Source organism: Ursus maritimus, unplaced genomic scaffold (assembly GCF_017311325.1).
Source record: "Ursus maritimus isolate PB19 unplaced genomic scaffold, ASM1731132v1 scaffold_23, whole genome shotgun sequence".
NCBI classification, from domain to species: Eukaryota; Metazoa; Chordata; class Mammalia; order Carnivora; family Ursidae; genus Ursus; species Ursus maritimus.
Genome location: NW_024424786.1, coordinates 13,489,044 through 13,514,691, shown reverse-complemented (window position 1 = coordinate 13,514,691; position 25,648 = coordinate 13,489,044). Strand labels below are relative to the sequence as shown.

Below are 25,648 nucleotides of genomic sequence, written 5' to 3'. Positions count from 1 at the left end.
ATTAAATTATCCTCAAATAATATAACCATGATGTTATTTGTTTTATTATTAATCAAATGTTTTTTTCTTAAAGCATCCATGATCCTGTGGGGGAGATAAAACATGAATTCAGTTTACACCATGTTTCAAACTCAAAACCTGCTATTAATGGATTTGATCTATGGCAACTAATTCCCTGTGTGTGGCATCAGCATCAGGCATGTGATGCTATACGATTTATATATAAGGGATACCATTTTGGATCCAGAACAATGTTTTAATTTTATTTGAAGCATGGTCCCAAGTTATATTCTAGTTCAACTTTCAAACCCATCAGTGACAATAATGTAACTTCATGTTCTAGTAACTCTACTTGTTATCAGTTCCACCATTTCAAACAAAGAGAAGGCATTTCGTTCTTCCAATAAGTATTGTGAGACTTAATGGGTGTGAAGCAATTGGAGAGGGCCAGATGAAAGGTACCATAGTAGGTAAGCACAAAATAATTAGATAGGCATTGTACCATGTGTCATCTCAGCTGGCCTGGATGACTAAATTGCCAGCTAGTTATCCCTTATCGTTGCGTTCCCCTGGAGAAACAAGACCAACATGGGATTGGTCTTATCTAGAACATGGTATATACTTGGGAATGTATCTCACTGAGACTTGTTTGGCAAGAAATTACTTCTTCTTCTTCTTCTTCTTCTTCTTCTTCTTCTTCTTCTTCTTCTTCTTCTTCATCTTCTTCTTTTTTTTTTTTTTAAAGATTTTATTTATTTATTTATTTGACAGAAAAAGAGAGCACAAGTAGGGGGAGCAGCAGGCAGAGGGAGAGGGAGAAGCAGTCTCTCTGGTGAGCAGAGACCCTGACACAGGGCTCGATCCCAGGACCCTGGGATTATGACTTGAGCCGAAGGCAGACGTTAAACCGAGTGAGCCACCTAGACGCACCAAGAAATTACTTTTTAACTACAACTCAGGTGATTTCACAAAGATGTCTGATCATAAGTAAATGGGCTAAGTAACCACTGAGGCATTAAATGCATGCATACTTCTTATTTTATGACTTTACTTCCAGATGTGCTCATGACAGGGAGGGTAAATAGGGTTTATCTCTAGGGTCATTACTAACCAATTGGTTATGGTTGTCAGGAGGGCAACGATGAAGAGGATTCTGAGGACAAAGGTAGAGTCTTCAATAAAGGGGTTCATGGGATTTGAGATTCGACGCTTACACAGTGAAAGCAGAGAGTTGTAGCAAAAGTACCTTGTAATTTCCATGCCTGGCACAGGCCATAATTACCCTGGTCAAGTCAGAAAGTGGTAATGATATTCATACACATATCTAGGAAAATCCCTAAGGGCATGGCACACCCAACCCTGCCAAGTCATGCTCAGATGTCTAAGTAGACAGAAAATATTTTGTTAGTTGGATTTTTTCCTAGTAACTGACTAATCTGAAAATAACCAATTGAATTCTATTAAGCCATTGCTCAGTAACCAGTTGTTTGATTAAATTCAACTTGCTTTTCTTCATACCCGTGCAGATACGGCTTAAATATCCTTTGAGTAAACATTTTTTTAGGGGTTGGTTTAATTTCTAATCATACTCTGAAGGGGCCTTTGGACCTCATAAAATTTAAAACTACAGCATTACCTTGTTCTTTCCTGAGGCCAATTAACTGGGCAGATTCTTTACATTCAATTTGAAGCTCCTGTACTTTAGCTAAAGTTTCATTTTCTCTCCCAGCAGTAGGAAACCTACCTCCTTGCACAACAGAAACTAAGCGTGAATCTCAGATGTACTGAGCTGAACGGGCCTTGGCGCCAGGCCCCAAATACTGGTGTGCAGAATATCCCAGAAAGTGCAGTTTCACTCCGCTCCCTTTCATAAGCTGTGGAAGGAAGTGAAGGAAGCATGCCAGGTTGTTATTCAACTCCAGTATTTAGTCAGGCATTACCTGGGCACTTCTGAAACTCTCCAGCTTCTAAATTGAGAGTAAAAGCAAAGAGAACACAGGATGGAAACTACTTAATTGAGAAGGCTCTCAGGATTACTCAGGATCATGTGGACATTCTCACACAGGCCCCAGTGACTCCCCAAACTCCTGAAAGTCAGCAAGAAAGCCCATCTCAATCCTGGTGATTATTTCTAACTGAACGCTTGGCAGCTTTCTCAAGGATCCCAATACACATTAATTCACTTTATGTTAAGTGTGACTTTCTATGAAATTGATTTCAGTGTACTGCAGACAAGGCCCCTCACTACTGATGACGCTGTATTTTCTCCATTCAGGTTTTTGGTACACAAAGAGGGCATCCTACTATGGGAAAGACAGGTTTGTTTATGATATAGGAGAACAACATGGGGCTCACACAGAGTAACAGGTGCAGGGCATGAGTCATTTTGGTTTCCTCATCTGAAAAGGGCGAATCCAGCATGTGCCAGAAACTCCTGATACACCAGGGGATATTACCAGAGTCTTTGTCCTTTTTTTTTTTTTTTTCATTTAGGGCAGGAAATGGATGCCCCTTGTTTTGCCACTGCTCAAGAGAACCAGCCTGCCCCAAAGTCAAAACGATCAACCTATGAAACCTGGAGGGTTGGGCTTTTATTTTTTTTAAAGGTCTGAATGAGGTGATATCTTCGTGCTGACAGCTGAGAAGCAGGTCAGTCAGGTTCTTGGGTACTCTATTACACAAGCAAGATCTGGCCAGCTCCACGTAACTTTGTTTCTCTGACACCCTCCTGCTCAGTGGGACATTGTCATACTTAACCCATCTGCTTTCTCTAATGCTCGGCAGACTCATTCCAGCCAGGACAGCTGTCTGTGATATTTCAGTTCCTGTTTGTAAATACCCCCAAAACCTGAAGGTAAGTGTGGACTGGGTTACCTAAGATCCCATCTCTCTCTCTCCGCCCTCATTCTCTCTCCCTTTTCCCCCCCTCTCCTTTCCTTTCTCCTTTCCTCTCTGCCTCTGGCTCTCTTTTATTTATTTGCCAAAGAGAATCAAAGCAGGCTCAACTTTTGACAGGACTGTCTGGCAAGTAGCTACGGAGACCCTTATAAAAACAGGTAGTTGTTTCATTAAATAATTATCTTCCAAATGAGCATTCGCACTAAGTGACTTAGCTTTAGGAATTACTGCCAAATTCGCTTGATGATGAAACCAGCTGGAGAGTTAAATAAAAACCTTACTTAAAATTGTACATGACTACAAGAGAGTTGCCATAAGTCAGATCTTAGTAAAAGTTCCACGGTGTTTAAAGTGGAAATGGCATAAATATGAATTGATTATTTAGATTTAAACTATGCATTTGGGTTTTAAGGATCTTGCCAAAGTATTAGAATATGACAGTTTTTGAAAAAAAATCTTTGAATACAATGAATTACAAGCTTCTATACATCTTTTCCCAAAGATTTTATTAATCAAAAAATTGGCCAAATGTTGTTTATGTAACTATTTCACTTAGCATGGCATGTGTGTACATTGGTGCTCACTGGAAATCTGAATGGCTAAGTCAGTTGCTACGGAACACATCTTATGGAATGAAGGTGTGGATGAAGTTTCTTAAAATTATTTTCAGTTTGTGGCAATGTAAGGCTCCTTTAATTAAAGGGATGTCGATTGACTGTTTAGCACTTTCTATTTGATCCATTGAGGCATTTTCTACCGACAGTGAAATATAATAAAAGGCTGAAAACTCCATGCTTGGGAATTTGGGTCCAGAATATTCTGGAGACAGTTTTTCTTTCTAAGCTTGATACTCTCCCACCTAATTCTTTCAGCACTGAAGATTATGACTAACATTGCTCAAATTAGCAGGGAGTATGACATTCTATATATTTTTCTTGGATGTCTGCATACCCCAGTCTTTTAATTAGAATTATGTTCAACAACTTGATTTTTTTTTTCCTGAAGGAAAGCCTTGTCTTTCTTTTCAAGTCAAATAAAAGTGAAATGCTATGCCTACCATCCTCAGGTACAATCCTCCTTTCTGACTACTAAGTGTTCTCATCCTTTCAAAATGCTCTTATTAAAAGAGGCATTTCTAGAAGCATAGTTGGTTATGTCATTTATTGCAGCTTTTTCATTTAGGAAAAGCAAAATACTGTTCAAGAGTGTAAAGGCCGCCGAAGAGTAACACGCAGGGTCTGCCTGGGATATTGGCTAATGTCAGACTGAATTTCCTATGACAAAGAAAAACAAAACCCATCTGTCTTAACCTGTAGCCTGAGATCTATAATAAAAAACAAGCAAAAGCAACAAAGAGAAGTAGCACAGTCTATGTATTGTTTAGTTATTTCGCTGCAGAAACGTGTTTCTATAGTACCCCCAGTGCACCTGAACCAATGTTGTAATTTAAAAGTTCGGATTTTGATTGACTTGCCAATACGTAGCATTTCTCTTCCCTTGCATAGGTTGACTGCCTGATACAAACCAGGGTACCTCCTTATTTTTAAAGCTTGATATAAAATGGGTATGACTCAGTTATAACAAGAAGGCTGGCAGAATAATGACTCTTTGCATTTAAGGGGAACCAAAATTATGCAGAGTCTGGACTTGCTTCCCTTAATGGCCATGGTTGCTGTGTTTCTCTTAACCACCTTCTGCAGCCCTCCATACAAAAGTCGTAACGTGAAACCGCTTTTTAGTGCCAACACCAGAAACAGGGGAGAAAACTGTTCATTTGCTCTGCATAGAGTAATTATTAAAAAAACAAACAGTGCAACTCACACCTTCTGAAGGTATATTTTAAAATTTGTTAAATACCAGAAACAATAAAAATAGTTCCATATATGTAGAAAGGTTTAGAATCTGTGTTTCAAAGTATCACAAAATGCTCCTTTTCTTTTTTCTGGAAAGGAAATACTCCTTTTCTTTTTCTGTCCCCTTTATAATAATTCTAATCATAGAAGTTTTTCAAGTTTGTAATGATCTTAGCTCTGTTCCTATGCTCTACACCCTCCAACTTCCTCTCTCGAGTTTCCACCCAGGGGCCAGAAGGGGCAAAAAGAACAGGAGGGGAAATGACGCTCCTGGGTTCTCCCGATTTACTCTCCTCCTGCAATTGCCCTTTTCTTGGGTCCCACTTCTGTCTGCCTTCACGGTGCACCTGGCTGATGAACCTGGGCACACACAAGAATGCCAACCACCATCCAGCATAACTTTATATGATGAGCATACAGCATACTTTAAATATTTAAACTCTAGGGATGGAGAGAGGCCGAGAAGAAAGTGCAAGAGAAGGGCCACAGATTTCTTGTTTATTGTCCCTTTCAGAGCTTCTGTACTACCTCCCTTAGCCTTTGGGGCTTACAACGTGTTTTGTTCAATTCAGAATGGGGTTGAACTTAACCAGAATGTCCTGGTCCTCCATCAACAAAAGCCCAGGGCTGGGGTTCTGAATAGCTGACGATTTCAATTTCCGGTTGCTTCTATCCCTTTAAGGTGAAGGGACCCGAGCAAGGACGCTAAGGAGCAGAAGCAAAGTTATCCTCCACCGTCAGGCCAGGAAAGCAGGAAAAAACCAATTCCCACAAAAGCCTTACCCATCACCGTATTATTTTTGGAATACACTGCAGACGGTATTCACAACACACATTGTCCCTCTCTTCCATTTCTCTCTTTTCCCTGGAGATGAATTATAGGCAGCAACAGAACGCTTGGCTCATTTGGGGTATTAATACCTTAGGTTTTCAAGTTACAATCAAAAGCTGGGTGAAGGGTAGAGAGATCCCATTGGTGGTTCAATGTTACAAAGTGAATCAGGAACAACAAAACTCACTTTGCTGACTCTTGATATGTGGATTCTCATTACGGGAAGGGGGTGAAAGCTCAATACCACGTTCCTCATGTAACATGAGAAAATTAGAACGGCTAAAGGCTGTTTTTTTCCCTTCTGGTGACCACTTCATTAGGAAGAGAAACTAACCACAAAGGGAAAGCAAATAAAAATGTATAATGATGACACAATGAGTGGCTAAGTACAATTCATAAATTTAATCAGACCACTGGAATTAGATAATGAAAAGGCTATAATGTTTGCTATGAACTGGCAGAGTTCACAGGACAGGGATTTTTCTGAAAATATACATATAAGTATTTTTAAACTAAACTGAATTATATTTTAAATGTGCTGAGTGAGGCATCAGTTTAATAATGTGCTGGTGAACTATAGGCCCTCGGGATGATACATTTTGTTAATTTGTAAACTACCTGCTAAAGGTGTCCACCTAGAATCATAGAGACAATCGTTGGGATTTTCTTTAGTTAGGAAAAAAGTGTATTTAGTGTGTTTGAGGGGTACTTAAGGTAGAAGGCCGTATTTTTCCCATGTTTAAAATAATGGTATTATAAACTGCTTTGGGTAAAATAATAAAATTTAGAGAAGCTGTGCTAAAAAAAGGTTGGTGGCAAGAAGTTCTAAAAAGCAGCTGAATTCTATATTCCTTTGTAACCAATTTCTATATTCCTTTGTAACTTCCGTTACACAGATGAGTGGTGACTAGCTTTAATGCTGAGGTTTGAATCGTAACCCGATCCCTCAGTCACTACTCTGTGTCCTTGACTCTTTTCAATTTATTTATTTATTTTGGAAAGAGGTGGGGGAGGGGCAGAGGGAGAGAGAGTCCTAAGCAGACTCTGCACTGAGTGACGAGCCCCACATGGAGCTCCATCTCATGACCCTGATATCACTACCTGAGCTGAAACCAAGAGTCAATGCTTAATCGACTGGGTCACTCAAACACTCCATTTAATAATGTGTAAAAAAGGACTGATAATCCCTTCCTCATTGTTTGTTTGTTTTTGGTAAGAATGAGAGAGAAAACTTGTGAAGCATCTGATTTAATAAAAGCAGAGTAGTAATATGTTTTCCGATGATGCTAACAATTTTTAGGATCTAAATCCATTTTCTTGGCTATCAGAGAAAAGTGAATGAAATATAAACAGAGACTATCACAAATACAAACACCTATGTAATTCCTGCCAGATCAAGAAACAGAGTATCAGGAGTATATAGAGTCCCCTTCCAGTAGATTTGTTTATTTTAGAGGGGGTAGGGGTAGAGGGAGAGAATCTTCAAGCAGACTCCCCACTGAGGGCGGAGCTGGGGTCAGGGCTCTATCTCGCGACCATGACCTGAGCAAAACCAAGAGTCAGACACCCAACCCGTTGAACCACCAAGGCACCCCTGCCTTGCCTTTTAAGTAGAATTTATTTAAGTGATAAGCATACGGCATGGAAGATATTACATTTCAAAAGCCTTAGGATTCCACAGGTATGGACTAACTACTAATAGCTTTTGAAGAAAAATACGTATCAGGATGTATTATAAACATATTTAAGTTGTGCCATTATGTAAGATATCATTAAGCAGGGAGGGGGCAATTAAATCCAAAAGAAAATCAGAGCTAGTATTTAGAGGCTCCTCAGACCCTAATGAAAAATCAAGGTTGAATATAATTGTAAACATTTCTGGGAGAGCTTTTAAGAAATGCCACATAATACTGGACCTTAAAATAACAGGTGCACGTCTTCCCTTTCCTTATCTTAGTCATCCTGGAGGCTTTTAGTGAAAAATAAGCTCTAAGATCCAATTCAAAGGATAGGAAATCAGTTTTTAGACTTTATTGTTTGAGGAGGAATAGTCTAACATTTTTAAAATAATATTTTTTATATTAAAGATATTTCAAATTTTATTTTATTTTTTATTTAAATTCATTTAGCCAACATATAGTACATCATTAGTTTAGACATTTCAAATTTGAGCATCTAACTAGGTTGAAAGTCAGTGGAGTTGGATTCTGTGCTTCTCTTCCATTCACTAGCTGTCACTACTAGCCACTCTGAACCTCAGTTTCTTCCTTTGCAAAATAAGGATACAAGCTATTTTTCTTGTCACAAGGGATCATTGTGAGGATCAGGTGAGGTGATATTGCAAACTTTCTGAGCTGTAAGGCACTTGCAGAAATATTATTATATTTTCATATTAAAAAATGGAAGTTAATGTCTATTAGTTGCTTACTTTAGGCCAGGTATTGATTAGAGAACTTCTACATACATCATTTCATTGAGTCTTCAGAACACTGCAATGTCAGTACAATTATGATGATGATGATAAAGTAACTGCTTATTATGATGATTATTTTTCACAGATTATTCATAAGTCAGAATTTTAATATAAATCTAATTTAAAAATATTTTCCCCATATTCTCCTATCTATGAATTATAGCACTTCCACATTTCAGAGGTAAAATGACAATGCCCAGACTGAAGGTCTGGACCAGGGTTTCAAACCCAACTCTTCTACTGTCTAAATATGTCTTTTTTCTATGCATGCTTCCAGCCAGATGTTTCATTTATATAATAAGGGAATACAAGGAAAGAATATCCCGAAATCTGAAAGTCTTCCTGATTTTCCCTAATTTGGGATTCATAGGAAGAAGGGCATCATGAAAAGTATTGTGAAGAAAGGGATGTTAATGTAAAATTCAAATAACTCAAATTAGGTACGAATAAAATGCTTTCAATTGGAGGTCCCGACTGATTCACTTTAAAGTGGTATGTTTAGAGTATAATCAGTAACACCATTTTCATAATAAACATTCCAAATTATATCTTTATAAAAAACACATTTTCTTAAATAGGTTAAAGAAATCAGCCAGCTCTACACGCCCTATATTTACAATATTTTACTTAGCAATCCATATATAATATTTCAAATATATATAAATATTTCAACTTGTCCCAAGCTAAATGATCTTTGAAATAGTGGAATAGTGGTATGTGGCTTGACAAAGTTTATGCATGGCATTTCCTTAAAAGAAAGAAGAAATAAATATATAGAAAATAGAACTTACCTTAGGTTTAGTATATAATCCAAAGAAAACTAACTTTTGGAATAGAGTATGGTATTATCAATTCAGTATTATATCTCTAGATTTTTATTACTTTAAAGATGTAGATCCATTTTTAAAAAATCACTACTTCATTTAATAATTCAGATGCTTGTTATTTTCTTTTTTTCAGATTCCCCTTAATAACACCAGTACCAAAAAAAGCTATAATGTTGACCTCGGCCAAAATTCTTTTGATTTCAAATCTGTTTAGTTTACTATTAATTGGAAGCCATGGGGAAGAAAGTCTAGAAAAAAACACAACACAAAGCATTGCAGCAGGCTTAAAAACAATGGAAAACGAATCCGTTCTTTTGGAAGGTGGCACAAATTTAAGCTCAGATAAAGAAAATAGAGAAACCTCCAATCCCGAGGCAAGTAATTCCTCGTTCTGGGACCCATCAAATAAACACCACAGAACAAAAGAAGTCTTCAGGAATTCATCAACGAACAACTTTTCTAGGAATCCAACACCCATGCCTACATCTCCCACAAGCCCTCCTCTGATTCACAGCTTTGTTTCTAAATTGTCTTGGAACTCATCCATAGCAGATGAAAATCCTCTTCCAGTCTCAGCAGCTCCCAAAACTACATCTGCTATATCTTCAGAAAAGTTCCCTTGGTCTTCAGCCAATGATACCATGAAAACTCCTGACAACAGTTCCATTTCAGTTAGCATCCTCTCTATGGCACCAAACACCACGTCCGTGACCCCCATGATAACAGAACCAGATGAATGGCTCATCACATCTAATGAGAGCTTCATAGGGTTTACCCCCTACCGAGAAACAACTCTACAGCCCACCTTAAAGTTTACCAATAATTCAAAAATCTTCTCAAATACGTCAGATCCCCAAGAAGGTAAATATAAATGGATTTAACTTTCCTTTTGTGTGAAACTGAATCTCAAACTAAGTCATATAGATTACATCTAAAGAATATACCATATTGGGGAAAAAAAAAAGAGAGACTATAGCAGCACAGGTGGTTCTCACTTTTGGGGGGCAACCATGATATTCAGTGGAAATAGAGAAGGGATTTTTGGGCTTCAGTCAGCATACAGTAGTCAGTACTGTATGGGAATGTGATGAGACAGCGTGACAAAATTAAAGGTAGGTTAGGCTGAGGCAGTAGTACAGTTTTGAGACACTGGGCAACGATTTTCACTGAATCTGAGAAAACTGCCTGAACTGTCCCATGCTTTTAGGAACAGTATGCAACTGAACTTTAAAAATATATGTATGCGAAAACTGAATGAAATAAATGAATTTATAAATTATCTGATACCACATAGCAATCACAGCAAAACAGAACACTGATTGGTTTTTAAAAATATGAATAAACTCAACAAAAGGAAATCCTCCTGAATTTTTAGTTTAGTACCTAATGAACACCATAAAAATGGAATATAGCTGTGAGTATCATAAGAAAAGTGTATTATAGGAACATTTTTATTTTTCACTTAGGGATTATGTCAAGCTTTAAAACATAAAGCAGAAAAGATCTCTAATATTCAATGAAAATTCATCATGTTTTATTTTTTCAGGTCTACCCGAGTTTTTGTTTCCTTGAAAATTTTTTTTTCAAGTTTTTGTTTAAATTCTAGTGAGTTAACATATAGTGTAGCACTGGTTTCAGAAGAATTGAGTGATTCATCACTTACAGATAACACCCAGTGCTCATCACAAGTGCCCTTCTTAATGCCCACCACCCATCTAGCCTATCCCACCTCCCTCCATCAAACTTGTTTGTTCTTTATCCTTAAGAGTCTCTTATGGTTTGACTCCCTCTCTTTTTTTCCCTCCCTTTCCATATGTTCCTCTGTTCTGTTTCTTAAATTCCACATATGAGTGAAATCATATGGTATTTGTCTTTCCCTGAAATTTTTAAAAAATACTTTTTCCCCCATGAATTCAATGATTTCCAATACAACTTACTTCTAAATTATATTAGTGATATAAACACTAAATCATACATACACATTCCTACTTGATAGTCGTTAGTGTACAGGAAAAGTTTTATTAAATTCTGGAATCTAGGCTTTACAATAGCACTGCAGCTAACAGATTGTATGTACATATATTTTCATTTTAGCTATAATTTTAATGCATCCTTTCATTCATACATACTCTGATACTACATCAGAAAGGTTTTTGTTTTTGTTTTTGTTTTTGTTTTTAGAGAGAGCGCAAGCAGAGTAGGGGGTGGGGAAGAAGGAAAGAGACTCTTAATCAGCTCCACACCCAGCGTAGAGCCCCACGTGGGGCTCGAACTCACAACAGTGATGACCTGAGCTGATATCAAGAGTCAGACGCTTAACTGACTGAACCACCCAGGTGCCCCTACATCAGAAAGATTTTTAATAAATATTCTCTCTCTTCTGTCTCTATCAACTTAATATACATACTAAGAATACTGAGTACTTATGCCCACCATTGCTCTTTAATCAAAAGAAAATCAGTTAACTTTGCTTTGCTTTTATTTTAGTAGTAGTTTTGTTGTTGAGCTTCCAGTGTGTAGGTTAATTCTTTTTATAAATGGGTTTTAATATAGAATTACAGGCTTTATAAGACCCCTCACCCACTTACTTAGTAATATTCTCACGAAATTTTTAAAAAACTTTGAAAATACAAACACTAAATATGAATTCAGGGAGCATTACATAGTTTGTTAATAACTAACAGTCTTCAAATAAGGTACTTGGTAAAAAGGGATGGTAGAGTAAAATTTTGGGCTCCCTTAAACTCAGATCTGCACATCTGTTCTCAATGTGCAAGACATTGCAAACATCTTGCTTTGGTCTATTTATTGCATCTGGAAATCTCCTGTATCAGGATATACTGCTTTTCCCTTATAGTGCCTTTTCAGTTGGGCTGTGGTGGATTCATTTTCTGTTACCCACTTACTCCCATTAGCTTTTTACTTTTCAGTTATTATAGAAACAAGCTCAAAGTTCATTTCATCATTAACATTCATTAGAGATTCAGAGTTGATTAAAAACTTAATACAGCGCTCAACATAGAAATTAGATCTTAATGGCGCATACACATGGCGCTTCAGTACTATTGTTGTTAAAAAAGGAATGAGAGACAGTTATGAAACTAAGAAGTATTTCAACATAATTAAAAATTTGAAGTATGGTTTTATCAGGAGGTATATTTGCCAATATATAGCAAATACTCAGTACTTCAGAAAATACACACACATCACTGTTATCTCATTTAAAAAAACCAATATTGTTTAAACATTCTTTGTTATAAAGAAAGTCCAATGTATATATTTCTCTTCTTTGAAAAGTTATTTTCTATTTCTTTACCTGTTAATTATTTTTTCTTTGTTCCCTAGAGAATAAAAATACAGGAGTAGTATTTGGGGCCATTTTAGGTGCTATTCTGGGTGCTTCGTTGCTTAGCCTCGTTGGCTACTTGCTGTGTGGGAAAAGGAAAACGGATTCATTTTCCCATCGGCGACTTTACGATGACAGAAACGAACCAGGTAAAAATAACTTTTAGAAGCTCACCTGCACAGGGTGGTTTTAATTAAATGAGGATGCTACTGTTCAGTACCTTATCTAGAAGGGATCTGGAGGTTCATATGACAGAAACAGACGAAAGATTTATTCTGATCTACTCTCTGTTTCTCAAAGAACATAACCAAAATAATTATGGATCTGTGGTCACAGTTAGTTCTAAGTAAACCAAATCCCAGAACCTAAAACATGTCTATAGACTTGGAAGAGAATGGTATCCCCTTGAGGAAAAAAGGGCCAGTTTTGTTAGCAAGTAACTGCACACCCATATTCTCTGCTACTGTTGGATCTCTTAGCAGCAGTAATTTGAACAGTCACTTTTTCCAATTTGGAGTTCTTCTAAAGTTTACACAAATGCAATAGCCCTCAATCGATTAACTTCATGAGTCTCTAAAACAGAATCTATAAAGAGCTGTATATTTGAGTACATAAAATCACACAGGAATTTTTCACTCATGTGATGCAAAAGACCAACCGTAATATCTATGAATGAGAAATGTAGCTGCTAAGAATAAAGAACTGAATTAATTCTTAATATAATACTAATTAGAACAGAAATGAAATAATTTCAAATAATTGACTCATCTTTTTTTTTTTTACACTTCAGGAAAAAAAAAATGTCTTCTGTTCTACAAAGGACTCTTGCCACCATAAAAAATAGTTAAATGCCCTTGGTACCTCCTGTCGGTAAAGTCTTGTTGATTCTACCAAGTTCAGATCATGACTGACAAATTGTTCATCTTCAGAACCAAACCCATTAATTGTAAATTCAACTGAGTCCTATTTTGGGGGTTTCTAGCAAGCCATATAAAATAAAAAGTGGCACCTTTCAAAATTATAGGAGAGGATTTCAACAACAGGGGTTTCCAAACTTTTTTTTAACCCCAGAATCTTTTCTTTACCTGTAATCACATGCAAAAGCTCAGTCTATCAAACTGATACAGTTTAAGATGTGATTGAGGCATAATGGAATAACTTAATCACAATACCTCCTTTCCTCCTTCAAGACAGCTTTGAGAAACCTCCCCCAAGTCCCTAAGGTTGTTGGGCACCCAATCTGTAAACAGAAGCCTTAAAGAATAGGTAGGATATGAGATTACCTAACCGAATAATTAAATCACTAATCTAATTAGTAATTAGTCACTGCTTTAGTACTTAAAGATACATAGCACATGCCAAGTTTTCTTTGAAAATAAATTCAAGATCATTAAGGAAGTAAGAATTGGCTGTTCATTGTAAAAGTAAAAAATAATCTCATATCATTAATTAGCGAATGTCAAGTGCATGATAACTAGGATCTATCACCAAGAAACATAAGGTTTTACAAGTAGCTTTCTTCCATCTCTGTCTTCCCTGGCTCAACCATACATATATTGAGACACTTAGAAAAATAATGACACTGATTTAAAATTAATGCTCTTCAGTTTTTAAAAAATTATTTTTTTTCACCAGAAGTAAAAATTTAGGACATGGTTGACAAGGCTCTGAATTCACAAGATTCAAAAGTCAATGAGACATATGTCTGTCCTTCTTCATACAAAGTACTGCTCTACTTTCATTGTGATTTCTCCCTTAGTTCCTTTATTTTTGGTTCACCAGTAGTAAAATTATTTTAGAAGTTAAACTGTTCTCGTAGTCTCAGAAGGAGATGTGTCTTGAAAAATATATACTTATTTAAAATTTCAAAACCAATACCTGCAAAGCCCATAAGAAAGATGTACCTACTTACTCATCCAGAACAATTCCTATAGTCTGGCGGGTGCCTAAGCATGCATCTTCCAGGACTGTCACCATAAAATCATTTTCTTTTTGTTACTCTTTTAGTTCTGCGATTAGACAATGCACCAGAACCTTATGATGCGAGTTTTGGGAACTCTAGTTATTACAACTCAACTGTGAATGATTCATCTATGCCAGCAGGCCAAGAGAATGCACGGGATGGCATTCCTATGGATGACATACCTCAACTTCGTACCTCAGTATAAAACTAAGGGGAACATGCTTCTGACGGCAAATGATCGCTACATCCTAGCCTTTTCACAAACCCATCTTCAACAGCTGGAGCAAGATCACTGTCATGTGGCTGTGCCAAGGAGAACTATAAAAGTATGAGACTAGTAGCAGAAACACAGAGGATAAATCATCTAAAAGGTTTCCTTTCTTACCATTTTTGGCCTTGCTGAATCATCTATCGAGTCACCTTAATTTGTATTGTGGTCTATTTTATTCTTAGTGGGAAGTGTTTGTGAGAATCAGGTAAAACTAAAAGGTTTCACGATGCTTGCCCTGCCTGATAATTTAATTAACCCTACTGCCCTAATTGCATGCATCAAGATTGGCATTCCCTTGAAGGAAAATTGGAACAGTAATTAAAAAAAAAATTCTGACTTAAAATGAGAAAGAGAGAGTATATAGAGTTTCTGTTCCTGGGAAATTAAGGTAATGGGAGTGAGAGTATTCTAGTACATTTTACTTTCCTGTCTCAACACGTACATGGTCAGCCCCTCGAATTGCCACGCTGACAATGACTGACTTTGCATTCAACAGGACCATGGTAGGAAAGCTGACTCTAACCAGGAAAGGCATCAGTTCTCTTCAAAGTGTGGGGAATTCTAAATTGTCTGATTTCTTTGAGGACTCAATTAATTGGGTGTTTTAAAGAGTCAATGAGAAACATGGTGAAAAAAGTCAGCCAAAGCACATACCTGTACATAATTTTTACAGTTTTAAGATGTTGAATAAGAACAAGATTTATTATGTATTAGATATTGTTTAATCATATATGGAATAGATTCTGTATCTCTAAGTGTATAAAGTGTAACGTTAAAAAATAGACAAATAGAAATATTATGCAAACGAAACATTTTCTGAGCATTACTTTTACACGCCGAAGTACATGCAGCATAATTTGGATTCTAGTATGTTTCAGTTTGTTTTTCATCACCATCTGCTTTCGGCAGGAAAAATATACTCCTTAGTATGGGAAGGTCAAGGCTTTAGGGACCACGGGATTAGAGCAAGGGTTAAATTCCCAAAGAAGCAGTTAATGTGTGAAGAGGGCAAACCAAGCAAGAGATTTCATTGTTGAATTGATAACACGGTGTGCGTGTGTGTGTGTGTGTGCGTGAAGAAACACAGCAACAGTCTCAGAAAATGAGGACTAGCAATTAAGTAACAGAAGAACATACTTACCCCAGATTGCCATAAAAATAGCAAAGAAGACTGTCCCTCCATTATCAAACAAATATGTCACCTTAATGGAAAATGAAGCAAAAATACTAGTCACGTATTGATTTTAACAATCTAGTGATTACAGTCTACATTTAAGTTTTATGATTTTTTTTCCAAAAAGGAATCACATTATTTTATGGTTTGTAAATAGAAGATTTGAGATCCTTTCATAGGTCCTGCAACTATTTCATAGGATTCTCTCAAGGGGAGAGGTGAGGAATCAACATTTTCCCCCTTTACTTCTTTCTTCCGTCTTATTCCCTTTGGACTTCACCTTCATTTCTGCCAAGAAGGGGTTCTAGCACCCTGAGAAAGTATCTGTGGGCCACCGATTGTCAAGCTAAGGTTAGCTTTTCAGTTGAGGCATACCTAGTTGCACTTCCTGTCATCAAAACATCCAGGACTGGGGAAGTTACAAAATGCAGAATTCCACCAGCGAGCCAGTGCTTTCAATGGAAAGGTATCCCAGTGCTAGCCCGACTTTCTGACATCTTTCAGAATGTGCCATGGGTTCAATAGTGGCTACAATTGTTTTTAAAGAAGTTTCAAATATCATTAAACATTTAGGATATAGTCCAAGCGTTTTTTTGCATCAGACTTTATCTGAATTTTTATAAAGAACAGTGTACAGTTACGTGTTACTGAATACAATATTCAGGGTTGCAAGGATTGTTTGATTTTAATAAATTATAAATTCAACTTACCTTTGCTTCTTTTCATTTGCATAATGCCCTCACTATATTTATATTTTATATTGAGGGATAGTAAACCAATACAGCCAAGCTAATAGATGTTTCGCGGTCATATACATATGTACCATAGAAACTATAGGGAAAACGGGAACAGTATCCTCACAGGAGAGAAAGGCCAATTATGGGCTAAAGAACATTATTTTGAGGGAAGTGGGAATACAATGGTGTCCTCTTTGCACAGTCTACAGTCCAGAGGCTGGGCGATGAGGGCATTAAAACAATACCAATGTGTATTTTAATTGTAATATCTGGACACACTGCAAAACAATAGGTAAAACAGATGAAGGTAGGGTGTGTTTTCCTGTAAAATAAAACATCACCAAAAATATTATATAAAATGTGCTCCTTTTGAAGGTTTGTGGATAGGTGCAAGATGTCCTAGCTGGCTCTAAACTTCTATGGTTGTTAAGGTTTGGAATTTCTAAAAATGTTATAAGAATTGGTTTTCACCACAATCATCACTATATATTACGTACAGGCAAGAAAATGGCCATAAAGAAATTCTCTACAGAGCTCATAAAATTACACCCTGTGGGGGAATCCAGCGTTTTTGTTTCCAAAGGCATCCCACAGAGACACCTGCTACTGCCAAGCAACTGAACAGCTGTCTGCTTTCCTTCAGAACAGAGCCAGTGCAGGAAACAGCCTCTTAGGGTGTCTTTACACCCTACAGAGACTTTACACATGGGGACTTAAAGGTCACCAAGAAAAAAATGGCTCTCCCCCTGCTTCAGAAACAGCAGTGCTTTTAGAAAACGGGCAACTACAAAGCCATGCTTACCAATGATTGTGTTGCATGACAATGATTTGTCATAGTGTAAGCCATATTTTCCTTAAAAATAAAAGCTTTTCATTTTTTTTCTTCTAAGTTTGTTCACAAATCTTTCAGGCATTTTTTTTTTACTCAATACATTAAACATTAATTTTTTTAGAAACACATCCATGAGACACAGTGAGGTATACATGTAATACTCATGTAATGTGAGATTACATATATGTAATGCAAGATAAAGCTAAAATAGGAGTTACAGAAAACTTCAGAAGTTGCCCTAAGGAGGAGTATAAAATCGTTGTGTTAGAGCCACTAAGATATGACAGGTGGGATGTACTATGATATGTGGGAGGCCACGGACCTAAGAAGAATAATTTGAAGCCTGCAGTTATAGCTGGAGATGCTAAGGGTTGCATTTAGGGTGCTGATATATGAGCTGTTGAATGAAAATGGGGGACAGGGAGAAGGAAGAGTTAAGCATAGCATGGATGGCTCGAGCTTCGACTGTGGGTAATTGGCAGGAGAATAAAGGGGGAAAAGGCCTTCTGCCTATTAGGAAAGGGACCCTTGCCTATACAAGAAAGCTCCAGATGAAATCTCAAGAAAATTCCCAAGCAACATAACAGGCTTTTCTAAAAGCAAAGGGAAGCGTGCCCTATCCACAAGTGTATATTTGCAATGAATTATTTTATTAGAAAAATAGCTTGCCTATATGCATAGGGGGACCTATGCACAAGCATTTAATTCAACAACGTTGATGTGAGTAGGAATAATATATGAAGACAGAAGCAAACTAAGCCTCAAACAAAACTATGTTTAAGCACAAATTCTCCATTATGTTTGACATCTGATTTCTCCTGGAGAACTGAGTGTGGCTAGAAATCAATAAATGTGGGTTTTGTTTGAAGAGGTAAAGTTCTTATTAGGTTGGAAGCTTATAGTCTTGGTCTCTTCTATGTAGTTGCTAGATCTGTCTCTAAAATTGTGCGATGGGTTCAGGATCACATTAGCCCCTGGAAACTGCCACTTACATTCTAGTAAAGCTGGTCTGAGCCAAAGAGAACAAGGCTCTTCTTGGGCAGATTCAACCCTGAAGCCCAGGCTATGACGTGGGAAGGGGAGCAAGGAGCTGGAATTTAGGCTGGAGGTCAGGCCTCTCTCACATCCTCAGTCCTTAATTCTTGGACAGGGCAAAATCTGTGTAACCACCCATGTCCACTAGACCTGCTCACAAGCTGCATCAAACATGGCGACATCAGTAGTCCACACCCAGCCTCCTCCCCGTTCCTGACCAATTATTATTTAGAGCAATATCTTTTTAAAATGTGGTTTGAGGAATCACCTCTTTAAGGGGCTTGTTAACATGTAGAATTCTAAGCCTTACTGTAGACCAATCGATTCTGAATTGTAGGACGTGGGGCCCAGGAATCGACTTTATAACAAATGTCCTTTGTGATTCTTAAACTGACTTTTCCATGAAGTTTGTTAAAGAAAAAATAGCCTCTGTCTCATTTCTGTTGTAGCCGCAATATTGGTATGTAGTCTGAGGCTCATATTTGGTATTGAGTAAATGTTTACTGAACAAGTTAAAAAAACAAACAAACCAGAAACTAATGACTATTATAAATAAGGCTAATCTCAAGGGCAGAGTCACTCTTAAAATGATATGAAAAAACAATGCAAAACCCATCAATGATTTCGCCTAAAATAAGAAAGCTTAGCATAATGCAAAATGACATTATGGTGTCAGGTGCTTTTAAATGAATGTGCAAATATCACTGAATTACTTAGTTGCAAAAATTTTTTAATTCCCATACTTGTAAATATTAAAGATGACATTAATTTACTTAAATGTTAAACTAACTAATGTTAAAAATATGTTAATGTACTTAAATATAACTTTTATCACATGATGGGACCAATTTTGTTCCACGGAACACAGCCTTTAAATTATTAAGAAAATAATTATGTGTATACGCACATATTTTTCAGTAACATGACATTTAATTTTCTGTTTCTTGTCACAAGTGGTGATGGATTCCATAAGGAATTAACAAGTTTCTGGATAATGTGACTAGATGATCCTAGATTGGTTGGCCTGTTTCTTTGGTAATAATCTGTTCCTTTATTTCTGACACTGTCCATCAAGTAACTTCTCGATGTTTAAGTATACAAACTGATGTTAAAAAATAATGTTATTTCTATCAATAAAGGAAGAGCAATTCTGATTTTTAAGGTATAAAACAAGTAGCTACATTTTACCTTGGCCAGAAGAAAAAATGCAATAGATATTAAATATTTCATCCTGGTAGGATTTATTTCTTGCATTGTGCCAGAAGGTAATAATCTCCTCTGCAAGGAAACTTTCCGCCTTCCTTATAATAGTTATTAAGTGAATTCTTTCTTAGTGTCTCTATCCATACTCTTTTTTACCAAGAAAAGGAGGGATGTAGATACTACATAATGACAAAAGCCCTCTATATATAGTGTTTCCTTGGACAATTTCTTTATCACTCTGCCACTGGGGATATTTCTTATTTTTAGTATTCAGATAATGCTAGTGTGTTTTATTAAATCTGTCCAAGTAAAAGTAGAAATAATATACATAGATAGACAGATAGATAGATAGATAGATTTGCTGGTATCCCTAAGGCTGTCATATGTCCTTGAAATGCATGGGTTAGGAGAAGGACAAGTATATATACACATACCTAATGACTTTAATATGCTTAGCTTTTGCAAAAAGTATTGACAAATGCTTCCCAAAACAAGACATCTTTATGGAAACATTCAAGATAATTCAAAATTAAGCATACATTTAGAAATTAAACTGTAAACAAAACAGATTTTCCTCATGGCTCACATTCACAATAAATAATTCAGAAGCTAATTTCACTACGTTTTCGTTTCATGGTAGGATATTGAATGATTTCTGATTTTATACCTTGCCTTGTCAAAATTAATTGCATAGAGATCTCTACTTCTGAACAAGATGGGGTAACAGAGATCGATTTTACCCCATTCTGGAAACAACCAAAGAACGAACAAAATACATAAGCAACAGATTTCTAGACAGTGGACACTGGGCAAGAAGGGCCATGATCCCTGACAGGTGGGAAACAAATAAGGTGAGCATTAGGATTGCCTCAGGTTATCACACTGAAAGAGTTCACAGGATGCAGATAGGGGCACCCCAAACAGGGCCCAGTGAGCATGTCTGTGAGGAGACCTACAAGGAAAGAACCACCTTAAATGAGTACTGGCACACCCATTCCCACCAGCCAGACTGGAAATCCTTCATTTGCAGGGCATTGGGTATAGTACACAGACAGATCTTGCTTTCAATGTGGGGAAAATTTTGTGCTGGTTACAGTACTGCTATGAACCCAGCTCACAAACCTTAAAAGCAAGACCCCAAAGGACCATATGATTTCCAAGTACCTAAATCACAATATCTCCACACATCCATTAGAATAGTTAGAATTGAAGGACTGTCCATCCTGAGGATTAGTGACTATATGGAAAACTGGGACCCTCATATACTGCAGATGGGAATGTCAAATAGTATAAATGCTTTGGAAAACATTTTGGCAGTTTCTTAGAAGATTAAACAGCCACCTATCATATAATCTAGTCATTTAACACTTAGGTGTTTACCCAAGAGAGATAATAGTGCCTGTCTATATGCAGATTTATAGGTGAATGTTTAGAACAGCTTTATGTAAGATGGTAACTCAAAACAACCCACGGGTCCATTAATAGAGGAATGCACAGACAAATTCTGGTATAACCGTGTAATGCAATACTATTCAGCAATAAAGAGAAATGATCTACTGATAAGTGTTAGGACATGGATGAATCTCAAAATAATTATGCTGTGTGAAAGAAGCCAGGAAAAAATCACACACACTGTATGATTCCATTTATATAAGAGTCTAGAAAATACAAACATATCTAATAAAGAAAGAAAGTAGTGGTTGGCTGGGCACTAGAGTGGAATTGGGGAGGTGTCAATGATATTGATTGTTGAAACTCTTGGGAATATTTAACTTTGTTTGGAGGACTCTTTACTACCTGCTTCCGAGAAAAAGCAGAGTTCAGGAAGGAGAATGTGGGGGCCCACACTTACCTTGGCGTAAATACAGCTTTCGTTGAGTCTCTGCAGCGAGCAGTTCTTATCACAGAGAGGGCACATGAAGACTTCGGTGGCCTTGCAAATTTCTTGGCTTGAGAAACCAAAGAAGAAAAAGAAAGCATGAGACTCCATATTTAAGAGGGTGCTTAGCCCCTCTGGCTAATCGTGTGGGAAGCAGCAAGGCAGGGAGGAGAAGAAGAAATGGACACAGTGGGGGTGGTGATCAGGTAAGGAAGAATTTGTGTGGCTCCAACTCAAATTTTTAGGATGTTTGTGCTAATAGAGATTTGTGTTTTCTTCTTTGGTTTTAGAAGTCTCTGGCAGGATACCGTAATAATAATAGACCACATTTTATACTTTTCAACTACTTGTGGGGCTTGGTTGCAAAGAGAGTTACACAGGATTTCACGGCACTCGGGATAATCTTATGAGGAATACCTGAGGGAGTTTTAACCAAGCTCACAGCTTGGAAGTGGCTGAGCTGAAATCAAATCTGAATATTCTGATTTCTCAAGAATGTTGATCTTTCTCCTGAATCTCACTGCCTTCGAATCACCAAAATGAACAAGATCCATAACTCACACAACTTCATAACTCCCACTACAGTCAGTGGGTGCGTCATGTTCACTGGAAATTTGAGGGAGTGGATTTTTTTTTGCAGTGTCTTGAAACACAGTCACGATGATGTGACATAGTTTTTATTTACTGAATATGTATTATATTCTCTATTACAATTAAATTTTCTAATATTAGTCTCTTCAGTTTTATACCCACTACCTTTTAAAGGTCTCAGCATCCATTATAGATGACTTTGTGATACGAGTCGGACACCAAGAATAATTTCTCAAAAGTCTGCCAACCTGAAAGTTCACAGCAACCTATTTTTAAAATGTTTTGTGCTTTTATCTGTCATAAGTGTCCCTTTCCCACTTAGTAGCCTCTAAATAAACTGTCTTTAATTAAATCTGCTTTGGAAATGTTGAAAGTAATTTAAAGGCTTTCGAAAATATATCTGGAAATCAGCTGTTTAAGAAATAACAATACCAGTTTAATTGGCAGTGTTTATAGCATGATTTGTTTTCAAAAACAGATATATTCAAATGAAGCAAAACACAATGTATATGTTTTTCAAATCTCACTCCAAAGTAGGAATAAATAGTAAGTAATAGTACCACATAGTAATACAGCACTTTAAAGTGGGCAAAGGTGGGTTCACCCCCATTAAGTCTGGTCCTCACTGCAATCTACTGGAATGGTAATTATCTCCACAACTGAGAGGACACTGACGTTTAACTTAAGTAATTTGCTCAAGGTCATACAGCTAACAAGAGGTACTTTGGGGAACTGAGTTTAGGTTTTTGTGATTCTAGGTCCTGTGCCCATTAACTATAACATAGCTAAAAAAGAAAGGTTTATTTCATATTAAAAGCAACTCTCCAGGGAAGGGCATTAAGAGCACACTTATCATGAAAAGCCCTGAGTAGTGTATAGAACTGATGAATCATTATATTGTATACTTGACACTAATATTACACTGTATGTTAATTGTACTTGAATAAAAAAAAACCCTGGCAAATAAAAAACAAAAAAATAAAAGGAACTTTCCTATGAAACTAGTTTATTAATGGTGACGATAGTATTACGGGTCTAATAAATACTATAATTCTTCTATTCTCACATGCATCATCTTGCTGATAATCAGGATGTTTATATGAAGTAGAAGGAAAGCAAGTAAAACATTCATATTAAAAGACCAAAAGAAAAAGAAGATTATACCTCTTCTTAGTAATACCACTAATTTGTAGGAACAAGAATTAACACAGCCCTTGAAGGAAATTTTGATTAAAATTTCATAATTCACTGTGTTTCAAGAATGACACAACGTGTCCTGCATTGAAATCTCATACTAAAAGTATTAGAGTCAGTTTATACCACATCATTTTTCCCACCTCCCACATGGTCAAAAAAAAGCACAAATCTATCCAAGCACCATGTCTAGAATCCCAAGCCATCAGACTGAGTCCTCTTTTTAATTTCAGAATTATTAAACTCATTTTCTGTAAGTTGTTCAAACTGCAACTTGATATGTAACATCAAAAATAAACAACTTTTGACAACATATTTTTTAGCCTAAAATAAGGAAGTGAATACTATCACAAATTTCTTTGACGTTAGTTAACCACTAGAGGGAGGGAGAGTGTCCAGAACGAGTGTTTCTTTATTCCGTCCTCACAGCCTGATAATAGAAACCGCCACTTGAATTGTGGCTTTCTTTCATTTTATGTCTCTTGTTATATATACACATCAAGGGCTGATTCCAAGAAAATAATAATTACCACCAACTTAAGATAATGAGAGAAGGGAGCGATTTGTCCTTTTGGGGGTGGATGTCAGGACCTGCTCCCAGGTCTTGATGCTTCCTATGATCCTGTTAACATGACAAAGACAGAAGAAGATGCTTGGTGGTGTCTATTTTGAGGAAATGTGAAAACGTGCAAGTAGGCTTAAGGGAAGTAAGAAAGCATGAATAAAACATGATTTTAAAATCAGATACAATCATCGGGAAAAGTAAATCAAATCACAAGATACTACTCTACATCTGTTAGGACCGCTATTATCAAACAAAACAAAACAAACATAACATGTGTTGGCAACGATGTGGAGATTTGGGGACGGGGGACGTTTGCACACTGTCGGTGGGACTATAAAATGGTGCAGCCACTACGGAAAACAATATGGAGGTTCCCTCATAAAATTAAAAATAGAACTACCATATGATCCAGCAACCCCACTTCTGGGTATATATCTAAAAGAACTGAAACTAGGACCTAGAGAAGATATCTGCACTCCCATGTTCATTGCAGTATTATAGCCAAGATATGAAAATAACTCTGGTGTCCATCGAAAAATTAATGAATAAAGAAAACATCATACAAACACACAATAGAATATTATTCAGCCTTAAAAAAGAAGGAAAACTTAATACATGCAACAACATGAATAAACCTGGAGGACACTGTGCTATGTGAAATAAGCCAGGCACGGGACAAATGATGCATGATTTCACATATATTAAGTATTTAAAACAGTCAAACTCATAGAAACAGAACAGAATCATGGTTGCCAGAGGGTAGGAAAGGGGGAAATCAGGAGTTGTTTAACAGGTATAAGTTCCAGTTATAAAGATGAATAAACCTAGAGATCTGTTGTGTGACAATGTGCCTAGAGTTAACAGTACTGTAGTGTGCACTTAAAAATTTATGAAGAGGGTAAACCTAATGTCAAGTGTTCTTTCCACAATTTAAAAAAATCCAATAAAGGTTTAAAGCTTAGCTGACCACTTACCATATATATTCCCCTGACCAAGTCACTTACCTCTCTGAGTATCAATTTCTTCATCTCTAGGTAGAATTAATATCTATCTGGGATATTACATAAGGGATATTGATAATGTGCCTGGAACATCATAGGCACTAAATAGACTTCATTACTGAGGATGTTGTCAGGAGAGGTTTGAGAGGTCCTTTATGACTCAACAGCTTTTGAAAAGGATCACTTAAATTTCTCAGTGAGTTCTAATGGCAAAGAGGAAAGAATGGACCAGAAAGTTGGGGCTCCTGCTCCTTGCCCTGGATCTGGAAAACCATTTTATCTGTCTGCTTGTTCATTTTCATATTCCTATGATATGTACTCTGCCAGGCAAACATCTGACCACATTTGGTCAGGTAAGACCAAATAACACCTGTAAATATAGATATGTACATATACATATAGTAATAATCTAACAACTTGATTGCTACATAATTTTTACAATTAAATACAGGGCAATTAAGAAATATAACCTTAGTTTACATGAACATAGTTGATAGAAACAAACAAACACAACCTAATCTTCAGCTTTTTAATATACCGTTACCTGGTAATAAAAAAGGAACTTAATAAAATAATACTAAAATAAAGCAACACTATTTTAAATAAAAGTCCTGTGTCCTCCCCTGACCTGCCATCATAACTCCTACAACTTAACCATGACTTAACTATGTCTGACACCTTGAATAGAAAATTTCAGTCCCATGAAATTTTGAAAGTCAAGATATTCAGTGATGCTTATCTTGGTTTAGAATAGAAAGTCTGACAAGATGTTAATTATAGGGTGACAGAGTAGCAGTAATATAATACCATAAAGCACTGAAGAAAAGAGTTTGCTAATGCCTTTTAAAACACTCCTTGTACTAAAGGTACTTATATGCAAAGAGCCTAATTTACTTTGTTGGTAAATAAATCAAAAGGAATGACAAATCTAGTCCTTTCATTGCCTTTTGTTCATTTTTAGCTTTGTAGGGGTA

General features: G+C 36.7%; 2 protein-coding genes across 3 annotated transcripts in view; one reads left to right on the top strand and one right to left on the bottom strand.

The window, feature by feature from the left end:
- Nucleotides 1–25,648, bottom strand: part of ANO3 (anoctamin 3) — a 385,842-nt gene that overhangs the window by 54,816 nt on the left and 305,378 nt on the right. The window contains exons 14-15 of the mRNA XM_040638905.1: nucleotides 21,297–21,393; nucleotides 15,605–15,665 (exon numbers count right to left, since the gene is read on the bottom strand). Coding sequence (XP_040494839.1) covers nucleotides 15,605–15,665; nucleotides 21,297–21,393 — 158 coding nt within the window. The remainder of the gene's footprint in view (nucleotides 1–15,604; nucleotides 15,666–21,296; nucleotides 21,394–25,648) is intronic.
- Nucleotides 9,039–14,469, top strand: MUC15 (mucin 15, cell surface associated). 2 transcript variants are annotated; one of them, XM_008686889.1, is made up of 3 exons: nucleotides 9,039–9,744; nucleotides 12,229–12,378; nucleotides 14,237–14,469. In XM_008686889.1, exons 1-3 carry the CDS (start codon nucleotides 9,054–9,056, stop codon nucleotides 14,395–14,397), a joined length of 1,002 nt encoding a protein of 333 aa, XP_008685111.1. In that variant the 5' UTR covers nucleotides 9,039–9,053; the 3' UTR covers nucleotides 14,398–14,469. The 2 variants fall into 2 exon arrangements, with proteins under 2 accessions (XP_008685111.1, XP_008685112.1); XM_008686890.1 differs by lacking the exon at nucleotides 12,229–12,378.

Coding starts and splice junctions, on each gene's coding strand:
- MUC15 (XM_008686889.1), top strand. CDS start 9,054: ATGTTGACCTCGGCCAAAATTCTTTTGATTTCAAATCTGTTTAGTTTA. Junction 9,745..12,228: donor TACGTCAGATCCCCAAGAAG/GTAAATATAAAT, acceptor TTTGTTCCCTAG/AGAATAAAAATACAGGAGTA. Junction 12,379..14,236: donor CGATGACAGAAACGAACCAG/GTAAAAATAACT, acceptor TTACTCTTTTAG/TTCTGCGATTAGACAATGCA.